The sequence below is a fragment of the Squalius cephalus genome (assembly GCF_949319135.1).
Source record: "Squalius cephalus genome assembly, chromosome: 22".
Classification (NCBI taxonomy): domain Eukaryota; kingdom Metazoa; phylum Chordata; class Actinopteri; order Cypriniformes; family Leuciscidae; genus Squalius; species Squalius cephalus.
Window position 1 is genome coordinate 25199341 of NC_137143.1, and position 26591 is coordinate 25225931.

General features: G+C 37.5%; 1 protein-coding gene across 12 annotated transcripts in view; it reads left to right on the plus strand.

The window, feature by feature from the left end:
* Positions 1-26591, plus strand: part of cacna1ab (calcium channel, voltage-dependent, P/Q type, alpha 1A subunit, b) — a 129029-nt gene that overhangs the window by 70922 nt on the left and 31516 nt on the right. For 10 of the 12 annotated variants that reach the window (XM_079858404.1, XM_079858403.1, XM_079858408.1 and 7 more), the window contains exons 15-35: positions 6-118; positions 564-695; positions 828-900; positions 1078-1195; positions 2804-2871; positions 3010-3116; positions 4755-4805; positions 5323-5455; positions 6240-6763; positions 8068-8369; positions 9232-9367; positions 9442-9571; positions 11261-11320; positions 11407-11513; positions 19012-19111; positions 19205-19365; positions 19827-19967; positions 20048-20249; positions 22984-23148; positions 23233-23343; positions 23676-23759. In XM_079858404.1, coding sequence (XP_079714530.1) covers positions 6-118; positions 564-695; positions 828-900; positions 1078-1195; positions 2804-2871; positions 3010-3116; positions 4755-4805; positions 5323-5455; positions 6240-6763; positions 8068-8369; positions 9232-9367; positions 9442-9571; positions 11261-11320; positions 11407-11513; positions 19012-19111; positions 19205-19365; positions 19827-19967; positions 20048-20249; positions 22984-23148; positions 23233-23343; positions 23676-23759 — 3018 coding nt within the window. The remainder of the gene's footprint in view (positions 1-5; positions 119-563; positions 696-827; positions 901-1077; positions 1196-2803; positions 2872-3009; positions 3117-4754; positions 4806-5322; positions 5456-6239; positions 6764-8067; positions 8370-9231; positions 9368-9441; positions 9572-11260; positions 11321-11406; positions 11514-19011; positions 19112-19204; positions 19366-19826; positions 19968-20047; positions 20250-22983; positions 23149-23232; positions 23344-23675; positions 23760-26591) is intronic. The other 2 variants (XM_079858411.1, XM_079858405.1) reach the window with 1 other exon arrangement.

Consider the following 26591-nt stretch of genomic DNA (forward strand, 5'->3'; position numbering starts at 1 on the left):
TTCAGGTCATCGTTGGCAGCATATTTGAGGTGTTCTGGGCCATGGTAAAGCCAGGGGCGTCCTTTGGATTCAGCGTGCTACGAGCTCTCCGACTACTTAGGATCTTCAAAGTCACCAAGTGCGTTCTGTTGCTTTCATTCAATCTCTGAGTCACCCATGACCCGTCAATTTATTGGTTTTTGTGTTGCCCCCCTCTTGAGATTTGAACCAAAAACAAGATTACACTGCTGATTGTTTGTTTAGATTAAAGGAATAGTTCAAGCAAAAATTGTTTTCTCATCCTCACGTCTCCAAACTTCTTTTAACATGGAATACAAAAAGAGATCATGCTCTTTTCCATACAATGAAAGTCATTGGAAACTGGGGCTTTCAAGCACCAAATCAAATGTTATATTCCACATCTTCTAAAGCCATATGATGGATTTGTCTGAAGAAAATACTGGAATTTAAGCCATTTGTCAATCTTGAGTTTGAAGCAACGTCAGGGGAATAAATGATATTAGAATTTTAGTGTTTACTATATTTCTTCCTTCTTACCAGAGCCTTCTCTCTGTCTTTTTCAGATACTGGGCGTCTTTGCGTAATCTGGTAGTGTCTCTTCTAAACTCCATGAAGTCCATTATCAGTTTACTTTTCCTTCTCTTCCTCTTCATCGTGGTCTTTGCTCTTCTCGGCATGCAGCTGTTCGGTGGACAGTCAGTATAGATCTACATTTCGCTGCCAACTCTCTTAATCAGTTTCTCAGTTATATACAGACAACCAATTATTATGCATAGCATGTTATCATTGTAAAAGTCCATTTGATGTTTTTTTCTATTTTTTGCCAGGTTTAACTTTGAGCAAGGCACTCCTCCCACAAACTTTGATACGTTCCCTGCTGCCATTATGACAGTGTTTCAGGTAGGTTATGTTAGCTTGACAATAGCTTCCAAAACCTTGCAATCTGCCTACATATACAGCATTCTAAGGCATGTACAGATATAGAAAATAGCTAATTATTCTTAAAAGAACTTTAAAAGAACCACGTTTGTGTGTTTCAAGAGCACCTGTTTATATAGTATATATGTGTTTATATAGATTCTAACAGGAGAGGATTGGAACGTGGTGATGTATGATGGCATTGAGTCTCAGGGAGGGGTGGACAAAGGAATGATCTTCTCCGTATTCTTCATTGTCCTCACACTCTTTGGCAACTGTATCCTTCTTAATCACATACAAACACAAGCATTTTCATTACTACATAACGGGTTGGTACATTTTTATGTTTTGAAAAAAGTCATCACCATTTACGCATTTATTTGATAAAAATACAGTAGAAAGAGTAATATTGTGAATTATTATTATAATTTATTTGAATATATTTTAAAATTGTATGTATATCTGTGATGGCAGCTGAATTTTCCGCTGCCATTACTCTTGTCTTCAGTGTCACATGATCCTTCAGAAATCATGCTGATTTGGTGCTCAAGAAACATTTCTTATTATTATCAATGTTGAAAACTGCTTTTATTATTTAGCATAATAAAAAAAAATTCAGGAATCTTTGGTGAGTAGAAAGTGCTGGAACAGCATTTATTTGAAATAAATATTTATAGGACTTTTTTAAGTCTACCTACATGATGTGAACTGATGAATTGCCAGTTATTTTAAGGCAAGGCAAGTTTATTTATAAAGCACATTTCATACACTATGGCGATTCAGAGTGCTTTACATAGAGATGAATAAAAATAATCACAAAATAAAGGCAAGGAAAAAGGAATTGGTACAATACTCATTCAGTAAAAGCACAGCTAAACAGATGTGTTTTGAGTCTGGATTTGAATGTGACTACTGTAGGAGCACATCTGATCTCTTCTGGAAGCTGGTTCCAGCTGCGGCTGGCATAATAGCTAAAAGCGGACTCGCCATGCTTAGAGTGAACCCTTTGTATTTTTAGTTGATGTGATCCTAATGATCTGAGTGATCTGTTGCGTTTATATTCAGTGAGCATATCTGCAATGTATTGAGGTCCTAGGCCATTGAGTGATTTATATACCAGTAATAATACTTTAAAATCAATCCTAAATCTAACTGGGGGCCAGTGTAAAGACCTGAGGACTGGTGTGATGTGTTCATATGTTCTGGTTCTGCTCAGCGTTCTGTATGAGCTGCAACTGCTTTACGATCTTTTTGGGAAGGCCAGTGAGGAGTCCATTACAATATTCCACCCTGCTGGTGATGAAAGCATGAACAAGTTTCTCTAATTCTTGTCTGGAAACAAATAATCTAATTCTTGCAATATCTTTGAGATGATAGTATGCTGATTTATTTATTGCTTTGACATGACTACTGAAGCTAAGGTCTGACTCCAGAATCACACCGAGATTCCTGACTTGATTTTTAGTTGTTTGACCCCTAGAGTGAAGGTATGCGCTCACCTTGAGAACTTCATCTTTGTTTCCAAATGCAGTGACTTCAGTTTTGTCTTTGTTTAGCTGAAGAAAGTTTTGGCACATCCAACTGTTGACTTCATCACTGCATTGGCACAGGGAGTCAATGGGGCTGTAGTCGTTAGGCGATAGGGCTAAGTAGAGCTGTGTGTCATCTGCAGTGGAATATCTGTAACTGAACTTTGGATTAGGGATGTCACAAATAAGATATTTGTCAATGATGCTCAGGATCTGTTACGCACCAAATCTGCCATCGTCTTGTCAGTCATCTCTCTTTACTCTCATCACGTGATAAGTGAAATCTGACACAGTGTCTATGACAAACTTTGTAAAACACAACTACTGTCTGTTGTTTCTTAACCCTGTCCTCTCAGACACACTACTGAATGTATTCTTGGCTATCGCTGTGGACAACCTGGCCAATGCTCAGGAACTAACTAAGGTTAAACACAATTTCTCTGTCTCAGATTCACCAATCATGTACATTTCTCCCCAGAACCATTTAACTAATTTTTATATGCCATGCAGTGGTTAGCGGCTGTCACTACTGAACTTTTTTATTTTATTTGTTATTTTCTAGGATGAACAACAAGAAGAGGAGGCCACATCACAAAAGCTTGCTCTCCAGAAAGCAAAAGAAGTTGCAGAAGTGAGCCCACTGTCTGCTGCCAACCTCTCTATTTCTGCGTGAGTTACTCTACACACTAAAAATCCACACCTTTACAAATACGGATACACACACAAATTTGCCTAGCTGTCTATATGGGTATGTTTCTTTTGACTTCTACTTTTCTTAAAGGTGAATTGCAAAAATAATGACTGCCATGGATCAAACAGTCAGAATTCAGGGGACAAATTTTGCCAATGTTTTGCCCAAAAGTAATAGCTTGGTCAGAGATACACACACACCATAGCAATGAAGCCATACCCAGTTTTTCATAAATATTCATGATCAAAAGGTGAAATTCTAATTCTTCAAGACACCTCTGACACTCAATGACTCGTAAATACCATGAATAGGCATATATATGCAAATGAGTCATAATACACTTGCATATTAATGTCAAAAACTGACATAATATAGTACACTTCAACTTTATTACTGTAAGAGGCCTTGTCTTATGTCACAGGAATTTGATCTGGTACCGTAAGCTAGTTTAAATGCTTAAAGCCTAGCTTAACTGAGTTTAGCCCTATCAGCTTAACTTTATCATCTTGTTTGAGTAAATCCACTCTAATTCACTTTCCAGCAGACTTGCTTAAAGCTGCTTGATCATATAGTATGAAACCCCCCCAGAACCATTTATGTTTTTGTTGTTAAGGGATAGTTCACCCAAAAATGGAAATATTTGTCATTTACAACTTTATGTTGTTCCAAGCTTTGTTTTATTGCAAAGAACACAAAAAATAGATATTTTACAGAAGGCCTAAGCTGCTCTTTTCCTTGTGTTTGTAATGCAGACAGTGAACAGTGGCTGCCAAACCCCCAAAATAGACTAAAATAATACCAAGAAAGAAAAAGAAAGAAAAATACCATGAAAATGCATATGACTATATAAGTCTTTTGAAGGCATGCCTCAGAACACATATTTTGAGTTAAATTTGCAGTTGAACTACCGTTGTATGTGTGGTATCTGTTTGTGACGTGGGTTTTTCTATAAGGTGTTTTGTTCCTCATTAAATTCTTCATTCAGTTTCTAAAAATGGTCATTAATGTTTTAATTTTTGTGTGTGTGCGTGTATGTGTGTGTGTGTTATAATCAACTAACACTTACACTATGACCTAACCAGGCATGATGCGACAAGTTTCCAGTGATAAAATGTGTCTTTCCACACTGAAAGTAAAAATGCTGAACATCGTGAAACAATCATGCAGAACATATTTGATGTTTAACACCGTTACATGGAGATTTAAGACCAATGAGATTTTACTGTCGTCACTTTATTGTGTCTGATTAGGACATGGTTACACATTTATAGTGAAAATATATATTTAGTCTATTTATTTTTGTTTAGTAAATAAATATGTTAATAACTTGACTGGGGTTAGTCACATAAGTTTAAGGATAGCTTGACACAAACCTGGAACTTGGAATAGTTAGTTAGTCTGCCAGCAAGCAGGTTTGAGAAGTTTTATATTTTCCTTGTTTTAAAAAGCGCGAAATTCCTGGTTTATGCCAAGTCATCCCTAAACATGTTGACTAACCAAACAAGTTACCTTCAGTGAACGGGACCCTGTGAGGCCTGTTCGCTTTGTCAGCTGTTTTCTGTGATAGTTGTGGCAGCGTTGTTTTTATGTTCCTTGTTTCACCCCCGTCTCCTCAGAGTTACAGTAAAATCTGAACGTATCGATGCCACAGACAGTTTACTGGACTGGTATTTATTTATTTACTTACTCATTTTTTTGTTCTGTATTCCTTTTGCTTTTGCTTTCCGCCTCCCTCATGTTTTGTATGGGTGTTTTTTTATGTTACCTGCTGCTGTAGCTGCAGTCTTGTGTTGTAGCACTGAGGCTGAGGTATCATTGGCTGTGATAACACACTGTCTCCTCCACAGCAGCACTGCAAGCACAGGGCTGCTTGTATCGCTGTTTTGGTCTCGATCCATCTCTGCCTTCCTCTCTCTGTCTGTCTGTCTGAACATGTCTCAGTGCTCAAGGCTATTGTTCAGTATGTCCCCCACCCTTCCCCTTCCCCTTCCCCTCCCCCTCCCCTTCACAGAATTCATGAGCCACATCCATGTTCTCTTGCTGGGGACTAAGGGACACTATCATTTCCTTCCACCCTGGGTCATTGCTCATAGGTGCTTTAGGGGAAGAAAACTTTGGCATTTCTTCCTCCCATGGTTAAAATCATTCTCTGTTTCTGTCTGTCTCTATTTCTTCACTCTGTAGTAAAGAGCAGCAGAAGAACTCAAAAGGTTCTAAGTCAGTGTGGGAGCAGCGCACAAGCGAGATTCGCAGACAGAACCTGATGACCAGCAGAGAGGCACTTTACAATGAACTCGATGCAGAAGATCACTGGAAGGTCAGAGACAATTCATAGATCCCGAACGAAGAGTGATGATGTTGTGATGAGGACGTTTTTCATTCAATTATTCAATTATTACATTTTTATTCAGCAAGGATACTTTCATTTGATTGAAATGACAGTAAAGACTTTAACATTGTTACAAATTCCATTTCAAATAATACTGTTCTTTTGAACTTTCGATTCATCAAAGAATCCTGAAAAACAAGTACGGATTACGGTTTCCACAACAACAACAAAACAACAACTGTTTTTAGCAAGTCAACATACTGAATGATTTCTGAAGGATCATGTGACACTAAAGATTGAAGTAATGACTGCAAAAAATATACATTAAAATAGAAAACAGTCATTTTAAATTGTTAGAAAACTTAAATTCTTGCCAACCCATAACTTTTGAAGTAACACCAATTAAAACACAGTTTAGTGTAATCTTTAGCAAATCTCAGAATATCCATTTATCATGCTGTACGTTATAATGTTGTGTAAATTCATTTGCAGCATTTAAATGATTAACTTTGGTTTTTAGTGTTTTATTTAACTTATTTAGTTAAAATAGCTTATTTAGACTAAATAATATAGTTTAACTATTTAACTATTTTATTATATGTAAATACTTATTTCATATTGAGCGTTATTCTAATATCGGTGCTTTCCTAGTTCACAATAAAACTGGTTTTGTAACATATTAAATGGGTCAATTTTGATTTAACGTTTACTACTCTTTTTCGTAAGAAAGTAACATTTTTGAATTGATCAAATCTACTTTTTGTATCTCTAGATGAACTACCGCAACCGTCCTGACATGAAGACCCACTTGGACCGTCCACTAGTTGTTAATCCTCAGGAGAACCGCAACAACAATACCAACAAGCCCCGACCGGGTGAACCAAACCCCCAGGAGCTGAACCAGCAGAGGAGTGAAGAATACTTGCAGCACCAGCCCCGATACCACCATCATCACGGTCATCATCATCACCACCACCACCACCACACCCACTCCAGCCGCCAGTCCCTACACCACCCAGAGCTGGGGGACGCAGGGTGCGAATATGCCCAGAGAGGAGGCGAGGACGTGGAGGGCGCAGGCGAGCACAGGCGCCCCCGACACCACCAGCACAGAAGGAGGGATGAAGATGGAGCAGAAAGAGGTAGGAGACACAGAGAACACCACAGCAGAGGAGAGACAGGAGGAGAAGGGGAGGAGGGCCAAGAGAAGAGGCAGAGGAGGCATCGCAATGGAAACCATGGGGATGGAGATGGAAGGAGGGATAGGGAACGGAGTCGACAGCATCAAGCTAGAAAGTGAGTGTGCTAAATTTGTGTATCTGTGTTCGTTTGAAACTGCACAGGAACTTGATGAATTGAATTGAATCAGTGACTCATTATTTTGTTCAGTGAATCATTTACAAGAATCATCTAAATGAATCGACTGAAATAAATCTTTGAACAATAATAAAACTAAAATAGAAATAAAAATAAATAGAACTTTATATACATATATTTAAACATATATATATATATATATACAGTGCTATGCATAAGTGAATACACCCATGCTAAAGTTGACTAAAAAGAGGAATAAAAAATCATATTTTGGAAATTGAACTTAATGCCTTAATTTAAAAAATTAGGAAAAATCCAACCTTTAAGGACACCAATTTTCTTTGTGAATGAATAATGTATCGTAAATAAATAAATGTTCTTCCTTAAAATACATGGTGCATAAGTTAGTACACCCCTATGTTAAATTCCCATAGAGGCAGGCAGATTTTTATTTTTAAGTATTTTAAAAAAAAATGTTTTAGGATACTATGCATCCTGATAAAGTTCCCTTGGCCTTTGGAATTAAAATAGCCCCACATCATCACATAGCCTTCACCATACCTAGAGATTGGCATGGGGTACTTTCCATAAGATCATCTCTCAATGCAAATCAAACTAGCTTTTAGGCTAACTGAAATAAAACCATGCCAATCTCTAGGTATGGTGAAGGCTATGTGATGATGTGGGGCTATTTTAATTCCAAAGGCCAAGGGAACTTTATCAGGATGCATAGTATCCTAAAAAAAAAATAAAAAAAAATACTTAAAAATAAAAATCTGCCTGCCTCTATGGGAATTTAACATAGGGGTGTACTAACTTATGCACCATGTATTTTAAGGAAGAACATTTATTTATTTACGATACATTATTCATTCACAAAGAAAATTGGTGTCCTTAAAGGTTGGATTTTTCCTAATTTTTTTAATTAAGGCATTACGTTCAATTTCCAAAATATGATTTTTTATTCCTCTTTTTAGTCAACTTTAGCATGGGTGTATTCACTTATGCATTGCACTGTGTATATATATATATATTTATATATATAACTAATAACAACGACAAAACAAAATGACAAAATTGCTGACTAAAATGAAAACAGAAATGATAATAAATTAATATGACTTTAATAATATTAAATTAATAATATATGAATGATACTAAAATAACACTGCGCAGAATAAACAAATAATTCTTAATCTAAGCAGCTAATTACAGTATGTTACAACTGTTGTTTCAGCTGTTAACCTGTCTTCCCCTGTTTTTATTTATTTATTTATTTTAAGAGAGGCTAGTTTATCGTTGGCTCGTCCAATTCAGCCAGGCCTATCTCACACGGAGAGCCAGTATAGTGAGGATCTGGACAACCTGCGAAACAGCAGCAAGATGGCCATCCATGACCCTGATCCTGATCTTTATGACCCCTACTGTGACCCAGAGCAGGCTAATAATCTGCTGAACCTGCGTGGACCAGATCTCCATGACAGCAGTCTCATTCTGACAGACTCCACCAAAACCCCCAGCAAACTCGACCACACTGTCATAGATATGCCCCCGATTTACCCCTCACTCAACGCCAAGTTACAAGGTGAGGGATGTGCTTGTGTGATTACAAAAAACTTTTGGAGGATTAACTTTTAAACTTTTAACAGGATGATTTACCCAAAAATGAAAATACTGTCATCATTTACTCGCCCTCAGATCTTTCCAAGCCTATATTTTTTTCTTCTATAAAACACAAAAGAAGATATTTTGATAAATAATAATATTTAGATACGTTTTTTTAATATCCATACAATACAAACCAATAGTCCAGTGTTGTTTTGTTCCCATTGACTTTCAGTGCATTCGCAAAAACAGCTTATAACAGTTTTATAACCACATGAGGAGGGTGAATACATATATTAAAAAAAAGAAAATGTGTGTGAACTTTCTCTGTAAATCCTAAGCCCAAATCTATACACCTTTGTTCACATTTTATTGCATTGATTTAAAAAAAAAAAAAAAAACTGAATTTAACTGTGGTCAAATGTGTTAAATGTAGCTTGAGATTGGTTGCTGAAATATACAAAATTGCTTTTTAAAGTATAATTTTAAAATATAGAAATTGCAATTATAAAAAAAATTGCAGTTCAATCATGACAACTCTCGAAATAGTTTTAGCATGTTCATGATTATGGCAATGTTAATGTATTTGGTCTTGGCGGACTAGATCTGCTACTCTGCTGCTGTTGATTATTGCTGCCGTTGCAGAGCAAGTATGGACTTGGTACTGCCAATAGATATTCTAAGGGCACAGATTCTGTGCAAGCCTATCTATAAGTGACATTATGCATTTATGGTCAGACAATTATTAATGTTTAAAAGCTGATGTTGGACTGTTTTATACTTGATTATGTTTGTGGATTTCTGAGCATTTCTTTTTTTCCCACATTCCCTTCATTGTGCAGTAAACAAAAATGCCAACACAGAACCGGCTAAAGAAGGAGAGAAGAAAGAAGAGGAAGAAAACAATGGTGGCGACGAAGACGGACCCAAACCCATTCCCCCATTCAGTTCCTGTTTCATTCTATCCACAACCAACCCGTAAGTGTGTTCAAGTGTGTAAGTGCATATGTGCAAAATAAATTTTACTCATCATAACCAATGTGGGTTTTCAGGTTCCGGAGATGCTGTCACTACATACTGACGCTACGTTATTTCGAGATGTGTATTCTGTCAGTCATCGCTATGAGCAGTATTGCATTAGCGGCTGAAGATCCCGTATCGCCAGAATCACCTCGAAACAACGTAAGACTAATGTTCTGAATATTTTTTGTGTTGAAACTTTCTAACCTTCTAGAAGTAATGTTCTGCCTACTTGAAAATACCACCAACCAGAACAATTTTAGGCGTTCAACATACAGCTATGTGATGCAGTATTTTGGACCAATGAGATCAATAAGACCAATAAGTTTTAGAAGAGATCTTAACATTAGCCGCGTTTCCACCGTCAGGCCAACAGTGTGCGTGCTAGTGCGTGACAGGGCCAGTCGCGATTCCACTGTCACTTCCGGGGCTTCCTCAGGCCTTGTCAGGGCTTCCTCGTGGCCAACGGCCAGGGTTTTCTGGCCCGACGGATACCTTGGTCCAAAGCGGGCCAACTTGGGCTAGAGGACTGGTTACGAACAGAGGCGAAGTTTACCTGAGCCGGATGACTTTATATACTAGCTAACATCCGCATTAAAGACTTTCAAAAAAACTCACTTTCATGTTTGAATGCCTTCTGTTTGTGATCCGATGTGGATTCTGATCACCGTATAAGGTAGAAATATTTATATGCGATGCAAAAGCCTATGCACGCTAACTATTACCATAGTAAACATGGTAAATATGAACGCTTGAAGAAATCAGACAAATCATAAAGGCTATCACAATCATGTTTTTATTTTTTATCTGTCAGTTGCCTATTGTCATACTAGTCTCTTTATACCGGACTATCATAAAATAAAGCAACATTTTTTCGGGAGCTTCCTCTGTTTCTCTGACTGAAAATATAACTGTAGCCTATAGCCTACTGGGAGAGAGTGCTAAAGCTCCTCAGGTCTTATTTTTGGTGGCATATTTGAAGAAATTATCATTCTTTCTAAATGTGATGTAAATACAGTAGGCTATGTCCTGTAACTACCAAATAAACAGAAAAAGACGCGACTGAATAAGTAAGTCTGTCCTCTTTCTTTTTTGAAATAGACCTAACTTTATTTCTGTGTGACTAATGTGCAATTTTGACTCAAATGAATTCATTATGATCAATGTATCACTTTGTATTGTAAACCTGTGGCGAAACATCGATTCTTGGGTTTTAAATATTCAAGTAAACAACAAAAATGCCAGCAAACGGTCGCTTTTATCATGTTTGTTTTGCGATCTCGCTGTTTCCAGTGATTTCTTTCTGATTAGTTTTCATTTGTTGGTGAAATGATGGGTTTGTGTGACGTTGTTCCAGAGAGGCGTGTTACGAGCGTGTTTTAGTGAAGCGCTGTGGAGCTTCTGGCCCGACAGTGGAAACGCAGTGTGGTTTTGGGCTCGGTGCTACAGGCTCGGGGCTTTTAGCCCAGCACGGCCCGTTTAAAGCCCTGGCTCGCACTGGCCCGACAGTGAAAACGCGGCTATTGTCTCAAGCTGTGCTTTCAAATAAATCTTCTTTCACAAATAAATCTTTTTAATAGGAATTTTTATGAAGTAATTTTTTGTCCATATTGAAACTACAACCAACGATCAGAAATAGTTTAGATGTTTGACATCTGCAGTGTTTTGAACCAATGAGATTTCACTGTGGGCGGGACAACATGAGCAACCAACAGTTAGTCCTAATAACAGCTAGTTTGGACAAAACTCAGATTTAAATGGATTTGATGTGATTTGTGTTGGTTGTTTTGTTCTCGTATAGATTGTATTTGATGGCAAACATTTTCAATGCATTTGCTTTCTTTTTTCCAGGTTTTGCGTTACTTTGACTATGTATTCACGAGTGTGTTCACCTTTGAGATGCTCATCAAGGTAAAGTGTGCACGAGATGATTTGTGCGGTGGCTTTTTAGTGTGTCATTTTATCTGTTTGCTTTAATCCTGTGCTCTGTGTTTCAGATGGTGGTGTTAGGCTTGGTTTTGCATGAGGGCTCATATTTTCGTGACCTCTGGAACTTTCTGGACTTTGTAGTGGTTAGTGGTGCCCTGGTAGCCTTTGCCTTCACGTAAGTGCCCTTTGCTCCACCGCTTCCTGCCCCACAGTGCTGCCTCTTATCTTCTCTTCTGCCACCCTCTTGCCCCACTGCCACCTTGGAGTCTCTTTAATACTTTCTGCCACTTTCTCTCTTGGTCTCTTTCTCTGTTCTTCTCCTGTCAGCACTGCATGCTCTTCTTCTCAGCTCTCTATTTCTATTTATTTATTTTTTTGGTCACTTTGCATTCTGCCTCACTCAATCAGACACGAAGATGAAGGTCTTTCTCTCTTTACACACACTCACGCTCACACACAAACAATCACTTTCTGGCAGGACTGGCCTGTCTATCTCTATATTTTCTCTTTGACCAATGAGCTCCCCAAGCTTTCTTCTTGGCTTCAGCCCTATTCCTTTCCCATTCAACTCCTGCCATTAGTTCTATGTGATGCACACAAACTTTTTCCCTCCATTATACTGTGTGTCCGACACTTCTGTTTGCCTGTCTGTCTTTCGTCCCTCACCATTCATCTTTTATCTCATCTCACACTCTGTCCTTCCTCCTGGTGCAAAAACAACTTTTCTTTGTTTCCTCCTTTAACCAAGACTTTCAATCAATCCTAGATTCTCTGAAATAACTCCAGTCAAAACCAACAAATGCACAAATGGTATCTTAGTGAAATTATCCAAATTGAGCAAATGGAGAATTCTGCTCAAATCTCAGATATGTGTCTCAAAATGTTCTCTTAGGGCGCTTTCACACTAGCACTTTTGGTGCGCACCCGGGTTCGAATGACGTCAGAGTTCGGTTCGTTTGGATGATGTGAACGCTGTCTTCAGAACTCGGGTGCGCACCCGCGTACCGTACTCGAGTCCGATTAAAAAGGTGGTCTGGGGTACGGTTCATGTGAACTCGTGCTGATATGAACGCAATCGAACCAAACCGCGGAAGTGAACCGCTATAGATGACGTATAATGTGTCTTCGGAGGACAGCCCGCTGTCTTTGAAACGTTTTCAGAAATTTTGCGGCAGACAGACGCAAGTGTGTTTCTGTATGTCTATGTTGAAAACATAAAAAGAAGAACAAATGTCAACTGAGCAAGTCTATCCATTTGGGCGCCTTTTATTTCGCGGTTACCAAGCAACACCATTACGCCAGCTGCAGCCTGATGACGCAAGCGTACCGCGGTTCGGATAGAAATAATATAATGTGAACACAGTCCATCGGGGGCAGGGGAGGGGGGAGCAATCGAACTCGGGTTCGGAACAGGCAATCGAACCAAGTGTGAAAGCGCCCTTAATGTTCCCACTAATCTCACACTTGAGTTCCAAATGTTCCAAAAAAATTCCAATTTTTATCTAATAAAGTTTATTGATTGATTTTATTTTATTCTTTTAGAAACTTTACCATGGCCCAATAAAATAAATAAATAAATAAATATAATCAACTTTTACTAGTACATTCATTTATTTATTTAGTGAGTTAGTTATTAGATTTTTTTTAGAAACTCTACCGTGATATATAATTTACAGAATTGGTTAAACATAAGCCAAATGTTTGTTTTGTTGGAGTATCAGGGCTCTTTTCCATCGTCATTGCTCCACCAACCAAGTATTCACCATAACCTTGTCCCCTCACACTTTCCCCCTGCTGAGAAGGGTAGTTTTGTGCCCTTTGGGGCCCTGTGGGGGTGAGGGGTCTCCAGGCACCTGTAGCCCTTTAGTGCCCAGGCGGTTTCCATGTTTGGATCAGCGAGAGCTCGTCCTGCCACAGGTACTCTGGTTTCTTTCCTATGCACGGCCTGGGGGAGCAGCAGCCTGGGGATATAAAGAGAGTGGTTGAAGAATAAAACTGAACCCCAGAGTGGGATGATCAGCTAGTCACTAAGAAAGGAGAGCAAGTGAACACTGCTGATGGGGCTTTGAGCGTGGAATGATTTTTACTCTTGTTTAGCCCTTTTTGGTTATTCTTTTAAGTGTATGTTGTGCATGTATGATCTAGTATGTGTACATCCTCCTCAGCCCCATAGGCCAGATATGTTTTTCATGTTTGTAAGATTATTTGGTGGATTGCTGGGTGTCATAAATGGCATAACACTGTTTTTTGTGGTATTAAAAGTGTCTGCACACTTTTAAACAAGGCTTTGGAATAATAATAGCAAAATTAAATAAGTAAATAAATATCTCATGCATAGTTTCAGATCTTTTTTGATGTGGTATAGGCATCTATCTGTTTATTATGTGTGATTGCACGTGTTTACATTATTGCATGTGCATTCAGTTCAAATTATTTTTTCAGCTGCGCATTTAGCCAACATCATAACATGTGACCTTAAAAGAAATAATCACCTTCTAATCACATGCTACTAGTAATTCTGAAAAATCCATTCTAAATAGCAACTTGCTAGCCAACCAAGAGCCTTTTGAAATAGTCTTAAGTTGTCATTTGCGTCACTGTTTGTCAAACTGTTTTGTCATTGTTAACACTTTGCTATCCAATCGTCCTTGCAAGCAACATTGGCCCCAACAAGCAATAAAAATTAGGGACTGAGGAAGGTGGACATGATTATTTACATCAGTCAAACTATCAGCATACATGCACTGGCCTCAAATTTAATATGCAGATTTGAGATTTAAGCTAATTATTGTATTTAAAAAATATATATATATACACTACCGTTCAAAAATTTGATAAGTAATTTACTTTTCTTTTTTTTAACTTACTATTTATAAAAACATCCTGGAAAAAATAAGCAGCGCAACTGTTTTCATCATTGATAATAATAAGAAATTTCTTGAGCACCAAATCAGCATATAAGAATGATTTCTGAAGGATCATGTAATTGAGTAACCAATTTTCTCCTTTTTTTATTGAAATATTTGCCAAGAGAATTCACATGTTATGCTGATATGAATGACTGTTAGCTGAATGCCTGTAGTGAAACCTATCAGGCCGTACAGTATGTTTGAATACACATGGCCTGATATGTTTAAATCCTGCTTTGAGTTAAAAATCACTCCACACATAACGCCCAGTTCCCCTCCCCTGACCCTAATCTAAATGAACCCTCTCCACCCTCTCAACCCTGTTTCTGTCCTGTGTCTTTTCCTGTTCTCATTCCTCAAAACAATTCTTCCCCATCCAATTTCCTTTCCTTTCCTTTTCTTTCTTTTCCTTTTCTTTCCTTTCCTTTCCTTTCCTTTCCTCTCCTCCTCTCCATCAGCACTAAGCTGCCTTGGACCATCTCCAGCTGTCAAGCTGTTTATCATTTGGGCCTCCATTTGTTGAGTCTGACAAAGTGAGTGAAAAAGAGAGACCATAAGAGATGTGGAGAGATAGAGAGAACAATAGATATAGAAAAATATGGTTAAGGAAATAAAGGAACACAAGAAAAGAAGACTCCAGGTTGACAGTTGCTTCTCATTAATTGGTGTTTTTGACGTTTCTTCATCTTCTGTCCTTCATCTCATTCTCTCTCTCGCACTCACGCACATATGAAATGAAAGGTTATACTGTTTCATTATAACCTGTGATTATTTACTCACTGTCATGCTGTTTCAAACCTGTATGTTGTTTTTTCAATATGCCTCATTTTGTGTTCCATGGTTAAAAAAAACCATCTTGCAGGTTTGATACAACATAAGGGTGAATAAATGACAAAATGTTATTTTTGAGTGAACTATTGCTGTAAGTCTTGTTCTCTCCACTGCTTAATGCTTTCTAAATGGATGCATTCTGGGTATAGGCATGGTCATATGACACACAAGCATCTCTGATTACCTAGAATACCTTGGTTTGGTGGAGGAAAGGCTTGCCCATTTGTTATAGGCTCACAATAAGAACAAAACGACTCAACAAATGATTATGCTTTTGGCTCCTTCATTCTTAGAATAAAGAATGAAGTTATTACAAATACCTGCGAAGCATGTAAACAAATAGGTGCTGGAAGTTTGGATTGTTAAATTAGGTATGTGTGGGGTTGTGGACTGTATGTGCTGCTTGAAAGTTACTCAAATAAATACCGTCGAACACTGCCACCTTGAGGCGACAGCAGTGTGGCGGCCATTTTGGCTCCATTGCAGTCAGTTACGGATTCCACCTCCATTCTGGCTCAAGTGTCTGATACAGTGTGCTGATTCAGGGCTAAGGTGGCGAGAATCTCCCCCTGCTCTCAGAGTTGGCATGGCAGAGGGAGGATTCTCTCCTACCGCAGTGGGTTGTCCTAATCTATAAGTGTGACAAGTTTGAATCCTTAGTTATTGATTGGGGACAGGCCCAGAGTAAAGACCTGCCAAATACCTAGCAGGGGTTAGTGTATGTCTGAGAATGATTCAGTCAGAGTCAATACAGCAAAGAGCAGCAGACTCATGCTCGAAATTGCCACACACACACACACACACACACACACCCAGTGTGTGTGTGTGTGTGTGTGTGTGGCAATTGTGAGCATGAGTTAATCACTAATAAAGCAGCTACATTTGATCAGCAGATCAGTTCACATTAATTTTATTATAATATTTGTGTAATATTTTATTATAATGTAATTAGATTTTATTATATGTATATAATAATATTACATACTAAAATATGATCATATATGGATTATTATGATTCTGAAAACTTTATATATATATATATATATATATATATATATATATATATACAGTATATATATATAATATTTTATCAGATAATGAGTTTGTTTGTGAAATGAACAGATAGATATGATCTTGTCTTAGAACTGTACACTGCTTATGTTTATTAGATCTCTCAACAGCTTTCTAAAGTTTTAAGGATTTCGTCTGGATTTTGATTGACCCTTAGCTAATCCCTGCCTCCAACATTACTGGCAAAACCCACCTTAGCAACTGTTGCTGACTAATATGCGCATATGGAGGAATTGTTTTGTTTTATAGTTTTACTCCAACATTTTACAGACATTATTAAACAAATATGCAAATAATAGATTAATTTCATGAAAAACTCCAATTCACTCCTATGGGACTTTCTGTAAGGCTTGTGTGAGCGAATAAAAGTAACCAAGTAGGCAGCGTTTGGCAAAGGGTCAGTTATATGTGTCTATAGAATTGTTTTAGAATACATTAATTAAAGACGCACTAAGCAAAGTTTCAGTATTGACCACTGTTGGAGGGGATGTTGTATCACACAAAAGCAGTTGTTTATCAATTCCGATGAATTTGTCAGTTAATTTGAATTAACATAAGTGTCAAAAGTCCTATTATATGTGTAAAACATTGCTTGGTGCATCTTTAATTTTGTTTGACTTGACTTGATCTGTACTTTTAAATATCTGAACACGGGGGCTTTCAACTCTTTTAATCATTCGCTGGAGTTTTTTTTGTTTGGTCCTTTTTCTCTGTTTGTCTGTCTCTCATATTGATGTTGTTCCTCTGCAAACCACTCCCAGTATCTTGTTTCTTTTTCTGTCTCTCTTTCTCTTTTTCTGTGTGTGTGTATTCCTCTCTTTTCTGTCTCTTTCTTTCTTGCGCTGTCTGTCTCTAACCTCTCTTATGTCTACGCCTTGGTGATCAACAGGAGCCTCTCTCGGTAAAGTCTCCCCTCCTTATAGTCGCACGGCTACCGTCCAGCTCACGCGATGGCTTCTCTCTCTTTCTTTCTTTTTCCCTTCCCGACAATCCCTCCTCTTCCCTTCCTCTTTGCTCATCCACTCTGGTTCTCTCCATTCCACTGCTTGTTTTATTCTGCCCGTGACTTACATTGGTTATTACGGGTCCATCTGTGGACCTAAACGTCTGAACACAAAGTTATAGAAGAGATCGCACTTTTGTACACTGCTCACAGTACTGCACACCTTTCTCTGAGCACAGTCAGGAGCGAGTAATTGATTATTGGTAACCTGGACCTTTTCCAATGCTACTCAATCAATCTGTCATGAGCTGGCTGGTCTTCAGCTGGGACTTGCCTGGAAGTTCATAGTTAAAGACAGCTGTCTTGGCCGCTTGATTGAATAGTTCACTTCTGTTTGTGTTTGGGACCTGTGTAAATACTTCAAAGAAATACCTCTGCCACATTCATAAGACTGAGCTTGGCTCAATAAGGATTCATGCTTGATGGCTAACACTGTCTACACTGGATGCAAGATCACTAACATTATCATTTAATAAATAAAATAAAATAACTTTATTCACAAATGTTAAATGTCATTTTTTTTACTATGAATATTATTAGTTATATATAGTCCTGTCAGATTGATTAATTGTGATTATTTGTGTATTTATATAATATGTATGTGTACATACATTACATGGATGCATATATATATATATATATACACACACACAGACACGCACACACATATTTATATATATTATATATATAAATATAATATGATATATATACACACACATATTATATAAACGCAAACTTTTATGTTAGATGCAATTAATCGCAATTTGACAGCACTAGTTATATTTTTAAATAACCTCATCATTAACCCATTATTAACCTCATTATTTTTTTTATTTTTTTTGCTTTTATTTATTTAGCATTCATTTATTTAAGCATTCATTTATTTTCATGTCATTTATATATATATATATATATATATATACACACTGCATATAACCCGTGCAAAGTCCATTTAATTCCCCGATTTCTGTTAGCAATTAAGCAATTCTTTTTTTAACCTTGATCTTACAGCTGACTGATCCGTGTTCATGAATATTTTCGGATAATCAGTTTTGACGCTTTCCAGTGTAGACAGACTATGGCACTATACATCAAGTTTCCTGGTCAAAAAATTCTTCAAAATGGCAAGCATTTCTTGACGATTTTCTTGTAAAAATCCAAATGGCAGAAAATGTATTGACAGTTTTTCCTTTTGTTTCCCTTATCGGTTTGAATGCAATGAAATGTCCTTGTAACTTGTCTTTGTCTCCTGGTTTGAGCTTCCTCAAGTTCTTCTAGGGACAAGATACAGTTGGACTCAAGTCCGCTAGCCTTTTGCATCTCAGTGAACCCTCAGTCTTGTCATGTTACCTACAATTAACACAAACAGCCTCCATATCCCAGACCTCCATTCCCTTGTCTGCTCTAACACAGCTAAAAAAAAAAAAAAAAAAAGAAAGAAAGAGGTTTGGCTGGGCATTGCACCAGAAAATGCCTGACAGTTTTGATACTTACTTGAATGTGTTTTGAATGCTTTTGCAATGTCCAGAGAAGAAAACAAGTAAACCAAAAACCATCAATGGTTGAGAATCTGAAGGCCTGTGAAAACTTGCTTGAAAGAAAAAAAAGATATTTTTGATAAAAGGCATTCCACAACAAAGTAGTCTACAACATAATATACGTATATAAAATAATATTAACTGTTGCATGGTGATATTGAATCTATCTTCTACATTAAGAGTAAAATGGAAGCTCAAAGAATGATCTAGAAGTGAAATGTGATGGAAATAGATGGAGACGGTCTTTCAAAATGTCCTTATCACTCTTTCGTTCTCATTGTACAGCATGTTAATGTCCTGTTGTTTGCCTCCACTCCTCAGGGGGAGCAGTAAGGGGAAAGACATCAGTGTCATCAAGTCTCTGAGGGTCCTAAGGGTGCTACGTCCACTCAAGACCATCAAACGTCTTCCTAAACTAAAAGTACAGTCAAAGACACACATGTTATCGCATCATCCTGTTTTCCCATGTTAAATTGTTTGCACTATACTAATTTCATTCGTCTCCTTCTCCCAGGCGGTGTTTGACTGTGTAGTAAACTCTCTGAAGAACGTGTTGAACATCCTCATTGTCTACATGCTGTTCATGTTCATCTTCGCTGTGGTGGCCGTGCAGCTCTTTAAGGGACGATTCTTCTACTGTACCGACGAGTCCAAAGAGTTCGCCCGTGACTGCAGGTAAGGAGAGATGACTTGCAATTAAAGATGATGTTAGTCAAAAATCACAATTTTGCATGCAACAGGTTTCCAAAAGTGACATGAATTTGGCAACATGGTCCACAGTAATACACTTAAGGTCCGTTCACACCAGTGATAACTATAAAGATAACTTTATCGTTAACCATATTAGCATCCACACCAATGCATGATAACGGTCTGTTTATTATAAGCATGTGCTGACATTTGCCACTTTAAATGTTTGAACTTTTTAAAGTCGGGTGGATTCTGATTGGCGTCAATGTTTTTATCATTGTTTAGCTGGAAAAAAATCATTCTAAAAAGTTGTTCCAACAATATTGTTCCTCTGTGCCATTACCGTTGTATAACCAAATAGAATTACAACCATTACTAAAACTTTATTGTTATAGTTATCGTCCTTGGTGTGAACTGCCTATACACAATGTGTATTTGTGTTTCAGGGGCGAATATTTGGTGTATGAGCGTAATAACGAGGTCAAATCGCAGAAGCGGGAGTGGAAGAAGTACGATTTCCACTACGACAACGTGCTTTGGGCCCTGCTTACTCTCTTTACCGTGTCCACTGGAGAGGGATGGCCGCAGTGAGTTGGCATTCACTCACAAATAAGCGCTTGTGTGTCATCTCTGGTGTCATCGCCTCTTCCTTTCTTTTCTCTTTCAGGGTGTTGAAGCACTCTGTGGACGCCACTTTTGAGAACCAGGGTCCGAGCCCGGGGTACCAGATGGAAATGTCCATCTTTTACGTGGTGTACTTCGTTGTCTTCCCCTTCTTCTTCGTAAACATCTTTGTAGCTCTCATCATCATCACTTTTCAGGAGCAAGGAGACAAGATGATGGAGGACTACAGCCTCGAAAAGAATGAGGTAATTGCTATTTTATTCACATGAGTAAACCAAACTAACATAGCTCATTTTGACCAAAATTTCAGGCAACATCCTATAAATCCTTCAATTGCATTGTGTGCATTGTGTGAGATTGTGGACAGAGTTTAGTTGTATTCATTGCTAAAATGTTGTTTAATGGTAAATAATTTCATATAATTAAAAATGTGGTATTTCAATCTACATTTTGAGACTCATTTTGAGTCATAAGTTGCAGTAGCCATTTGTGTACAAATGTGATTATGAACTGAAATATTGACTCATCTGTGAAATTGTCAATTTTATTGCAAACTCTAGAAAGGAGCAGATTGCTAAATATATAAATATATTCTATTATTATTATTTAAAGTGTTAGTTCACTAAAAAAAAAATTCTGTCATCACTTACCATCGTGTCGTTCCAAAACCGCAATAAAATCTGAGAGATTTCTGTCCCTCATTGACATTCTATGCAACTACCACTTTCACACTTCAAAAAGTTCATAAAGGCAGTGAAAACTAATCCATATGAATCGAACGGTTTAGTACAATTTTAGGATAAAGAGTAGACTGACTTATGCCGTTGTGGCTCTTTGCAACTTTCCTGGTAAAAAATTCCATATGAAAAGGGACGCGAGTGGAGCCAAAGGAAAGAAAACAACTTAACAAAACCCAAGGCTATTCGCGTATAATCGTATAAAAGGAAATCAAAAGTCTTCAGCCAAAATACAAAACTTACAGGTCACTTCTAACCAAGTGCATCTAATACATCAGAGATCTCTAAGTGTTGCACAATGTATGTCACTTGACATCTTACCTGTCTACTTTTCCCCAGTACATGGTGAAAACAATGGGAAAATAACAAAAAATCAATGAAATGCAAGATGACAAAACAAAAACGGTACAAATAAAGATTGTCACAGTTAGAACAGCGCTAGCAAAAGGTTAGACTAAACAAGAGCAGTGAAAACAGTGATGTCACACAGGTTATTGATGATTGACAGAGAAAATGAAAACACAATCCTTTCACCAAGGAATGAGCCTAAGGCCCCATCCACACTACTGCGTTTTAGTTTAGAAACGGAGAATTAAAATGAATACGATCTCCGTCCACACCAGCGTTTTAGCTGCGTATTAGAATTGATCTCCATCCACATTAAAATGACCATTCACCAACACTGGGCATGCGCGTGCCGGTGTAAACCTAGAGACTTTCAAACATAGACTGTAAAAAAATGCTTTTAAACATCAAAATGTCATTTATTAATATGTATTTGTGTCAAAATTACATATAAACATCTTTTCCTATTCTATTTTGCCTGGAAACGCTTCCAACACGCTTTCGTGTCGCATGAAAAATAGGCGTCGGTTCTATTTCTAGCGCGCGAGTATAGTATACCGCGTTAGTTTACTTCTTACTGTAAGAAACTGTTCCAGCGGGTGGAGTTTACTGGTACTGAATATTACCTGTGTATACTCCATGACTGATGACACCCAATCATAGAGCCGAGCGTGAGCCTCTGCGTCATCGTTTCTAAAGTCCTCCGTTTTGACCCGTCTTCACTAAAACGCCCTCCGGAGATTCAAAACGCAAAACGGGGTCGGCAGCGTTTCTAAACTTCTCCGTTTTAGGGCTTCGTTTTTGCCGTTTACGATTTCAAGTATTTAGTTGTTTATTTGTACATAATTTGGGCTTCCAGCTCATAAAACCCACAAAAACAGGATTTAAAAAAATTTGAATATTACATGAAATCACACAGTAATTACACAGTTATACCATGGTCATTGAACCAGGTTTTGGTTCTTTTGGCAGTGTGGGCCGGTGCAAATCCTGCTGGGAAATGAAGGAAGCATGAAGTGCTCTGAAAATGTCCTGGTAGACGGCTGCGTTGACTCTGGATTTAATAAAGCACAGTGGACCAAATGTGGAGAGCAAATTTTGCATCTCATTCGGAAACCAAGGTCCCAGAGTCTGGAGGAAGAATGGAGAGGCACACAATCCAAGATGCGTGAAGTCCAGTGTGAAGTTTCCACAGTCTGTGTTGTTTTGGGGAGCCATGTCATCGGCTGGTGTTGGTCCACTGTGCTGTCCACTCAACGCAGCCGTCTACCAGGACATTTCCAGAGCACTTCATGCTTCCTTCAGCAGACAAGCTTTATGGAGATGCTGACTTCATTTTCCAGCAGGATTTGCACCTGCCCACACTGCCAAAATAACCAAAACCTGGTTCAATGACCATGGTATCACTGTGTAATTACTGTGTGATTTCATGTAATATTCTAATTTTTTTAAATCCTGTTTCCGTGGGTTTTATGAGCTGGAAGCCCAAATTATGTACAAATAAACAACTAAATACTTGAAATCGTTTAAGTTGTGGGCCCTGAATCTATAATCTATGGAAGTTTAATGTTTTGAATGGAATTATGGAAATAAATAAACTTTTCCATGATATTCAAATTTTTTGGAAAGGGTCTGTACATCATTAGAAAACTTAGTTTTCCTATTCATGTATATAAAACTGTGTTTCTGGGGCATAATCGTCTTATTTCAATTGAGATGATTACATTTGTGCACACACGTTTTATATTTAACCACATGCTATTGTAAAAAACAAAATCAGTTAAGAGCATTATTCGGTTTTAATGCTGCACAGTTTTAATCTTTCCACTGCAACAAACATGCAACGTGATATGTCAGATGCTTCTTTCACTGTTTTCTGTTGTTCTGTGTCTTCTAGAGAGCCTGTATTGATTTTGCTATAAATGCCAAACCTCTAACGCGCCACATGCCTCAGAACAAGCAAAGCTTTCAGTACCGAATGTGGCAGTTTGTGGTGTCGCCTCCGTTTGAGTACAGTATCATGGCTCTCATTGCACTCAACACGGTCGTCCTTATGATGAAGGTACGAGCTTCTTCTTCCTCCCCTAGCATCAATCATGTCTGTACATCCATCAGGGTCTACATTTTCATTAATCTATGTTTCCAGTATGACGGGGCCTCCGAGGCGTATGATAAAGTCCTGAAGAACCTGAATATCGTGTTCACGACACTCTTCTTCATGGAGTGTATTCTGAAAATCATTGCCTTTGGTATCAAAGTAAGTCACGTTCATACATCCTGCTCTTCCTAGCATTACTCATTGCACAATCTAAAGATATCACCCATTATTAATTCATACATCCTGTTACTTTTTTAGACCTGAGATATTTATGAAACGTTTCTTTCCCTAACCCCTTTCGAAAAATGTGTTTGGGAAAAAAAAAAAACATCTAATGCACTTGTCTGCCTTTCTCCATGGTGACAGGCATTTGATTGGCTATACTTCTTTAATAGTCTTGTCATTGGAGGATTGGGTAGAATATGGGTCCTCGCTCCCCAAGAACTCTGACATGATTGGTTAACTCACGCTCTCCTTTTGTTTCTCTGCAGAATTATTTCCGAGACGCTTGGAATATTTTTGATTTTGTGTCCGTTATCGGCAGCATCACAGATATTTTAGTGACAGAGTTTGGGGTAAGTGCACTTTTAGACAAGTTTAGAAAGCAAATACAGATTGCAGTTTGATTAATGTTGGAATTGAATGGACAAATGTGAATTTATCCACTTCTACATAAAAACTCTTTTTAATCCCTGTAAAAGCAACTCTTACAATCACTTCCCTTTCTTGTGACTGTAAAAAGTTGCATTCCCACACACAGGAATATTTAAGTACTGAATATATAGCATGTATATAATATACATCAACCTATTATTACACAATTTTTCATACAGTATTTTACATGTTTAATGAGGAAGGTTTAAATGCAACACTTCAAACTTTATTTTGTAAAATTGCTTGTCAGCAAAATGTTAGAACTTTTGTCTACTTGAATATTTACCCGTTCAGTCTTCCACATCATGTGTTCATGCTATTGTTAAGTGTTGTGTGTATTTGTACTGGGTTTTGTGTGTGAATGTCAGTGTTTGAGTGTGTACTTGTGCTTGTGTTGTTTCCTCACTGTGCTTTTTGGGTGCTCTGTCTATAAAAACTAGACAGACACTTTACTCTGATGTGTTACACTGAAGTTTGTGGGCTCTCCCAGTGGCCACACATTACACAATGTGGATTATTATTCCAACTTTCCCCTGAGCAGTATTATTTTTATACTATTACAGTATTTATACATATAATCATTTTAGTTTAACTTTTAGTAATTTTGTTATGTGCTTGTCATTTTTCTATTTATATTTTTCTTAAGTAGTTTTATATTTTAATATTTCTATTTAGCTGTATTTTTTTATTTCAGTTTTAGTTTTAGTAATATTAGTACTTCAACTGAAACATATTTCAGTTTGTTGCCAAGATAACATTTACAATTTTTGCTTTTCAGTTTTTCATCTAAAATGTTATAATTTAATAAAATATTTTATTTAATTTTAGCTTCATTTCAATCACCAAAGACTTTTTAATAAAATAATTTTAATAACAACACAACCCCTTAGGTATTTAGCATTAAAAAAAGATTTTTAGGTCATAATCCTCATATTTTACTGTCTGGTCAAATCAGTAAAATATGGTTCGGCCACTGGAACAGCCTTGATAGTGAATCAATGCCCACAGTACCTGTGTTTGATTAATCAGCCTGTTGACTGTATCCATAACGACTTATTCCTGTTTTATCTTTTTACATGCTTTCTTTGTTCCTCTGATTTGTTGGCGATAAACCCATCCAATCCAAAACAAACAAAAAATGCACTATGAAACTTTCATATCTACCATCTCATATGTACCCATCCAAACCCCTCACACACTCACTGTACATGTATGCATCCATCTACTGCAACAACACATAGAATCCGGTTGGTTTGTAATTTATTCTCAGCTTCTATTGCATCCATTACCCAAAAATTCCTTGCTCTTCCTTCCCTTCCTTCCTTCCTCAAAGCATGTGCTTCCAGTATAATGACCCCCAACCCCAAAGATGCTTGACAGTCGGACAGCTGCTCACATTAATGCTCATACACTCTATTAGCAATAAAAAAAGCTCAAAGAAAATAGGACTGGGTGGTATGATGGTTAAAATGTGTCAGTATTTATATCATGATACATGATACATTTACATCCATAATGATGTAAAAGTACTCATAAAAGTGTTTGGTCATACTGTCCACCCTAATAAAAAATACAAATATCTAGTAAATTAAAACAATTTTACTGACAAGTTGATTTACCTAAATGTATTTATAAGAGGTTAAAGAGAGTTTATTAGATGACTCTTGCTCTTATTGACTTGTAGTTCTAATCTACCCATTTACCCAGTGACTAATAAGAGCACTAGTTTTTGTTTTTGCATAAAAATGCCTTTACACATAAAAATACCTTTACACTTGCACAGTTAGTCACAGTCGTTGCAATACCATCATTGAATGCCATGCACTTTAGCAAAAGCTGCATGATGACTTTTCTTTCATTACCTTATTTCTTCCCTCCTTTTCTCGACTCATCCGCCTGTTCTGCTCTACTGTAGTTCCTCCTCTGCATCTCACTCATTGAAATATGTGTATGCTGGAATGGGGGATTGATCCTCAATAACCTATCCACACAGTTGAGACTTATTATTTATTGTACCAAGTCTAAACGCAACATTTCGCTGACTGATTATATCAAAGGTACTTAACTCTTTCCCTGCCACCGTTTTTTAAAGTTGCCAGCCACCGCCAGTGTTTTTGATCATTTTCACAAAAATTTCATGGCCCCCAGAATATTTGTTTGCATGAATATCTGAACATGCAGTATATCAAAAGAAGGAACTGACCCTTTGCTTTTAAACAAAAAAAACCTTTTTATCCTAGCTTTTTATCAACACTTGAATGTGGGTAAGTGTCATTAAAAAAAAAGCAACATTTTGAGCAAAAATCATGTTTTTGTCAAAGACTACATCCAGATCTGATTCAGAACGATAATCGAAACATAGCTGGAGTAGATCCGAGTCCATCAAGTAACATTAGGCAGTTTTGATGATTACATATGAGATTGCTTGTTTCTGCATCTCCTTCAAGTGTGTTTTGATCAGGAGATTCAGTACTCTTTCAAAAGAGGTGTAATAGCACCCCCTACCGTATAACAGTGAAAACACGGAAAGCCTGTCAATGGCGGTGAAGCGTTTTCTCACAAATTACGGAAATTTCCATCAGTGGCGGGGAAAGTGTTAAAATACCACATTGAAAATGTGAATTTTTAAGTACTTCTAAAATGCCATGAAAATACAGTTGGCTTGACCTTTGTGTGTGGATTGGACCATTGAGAATTACATGACCAACGCAGCTAATCCCCATTGGCTAATGTTGTTGGTATTCTATTCCTTA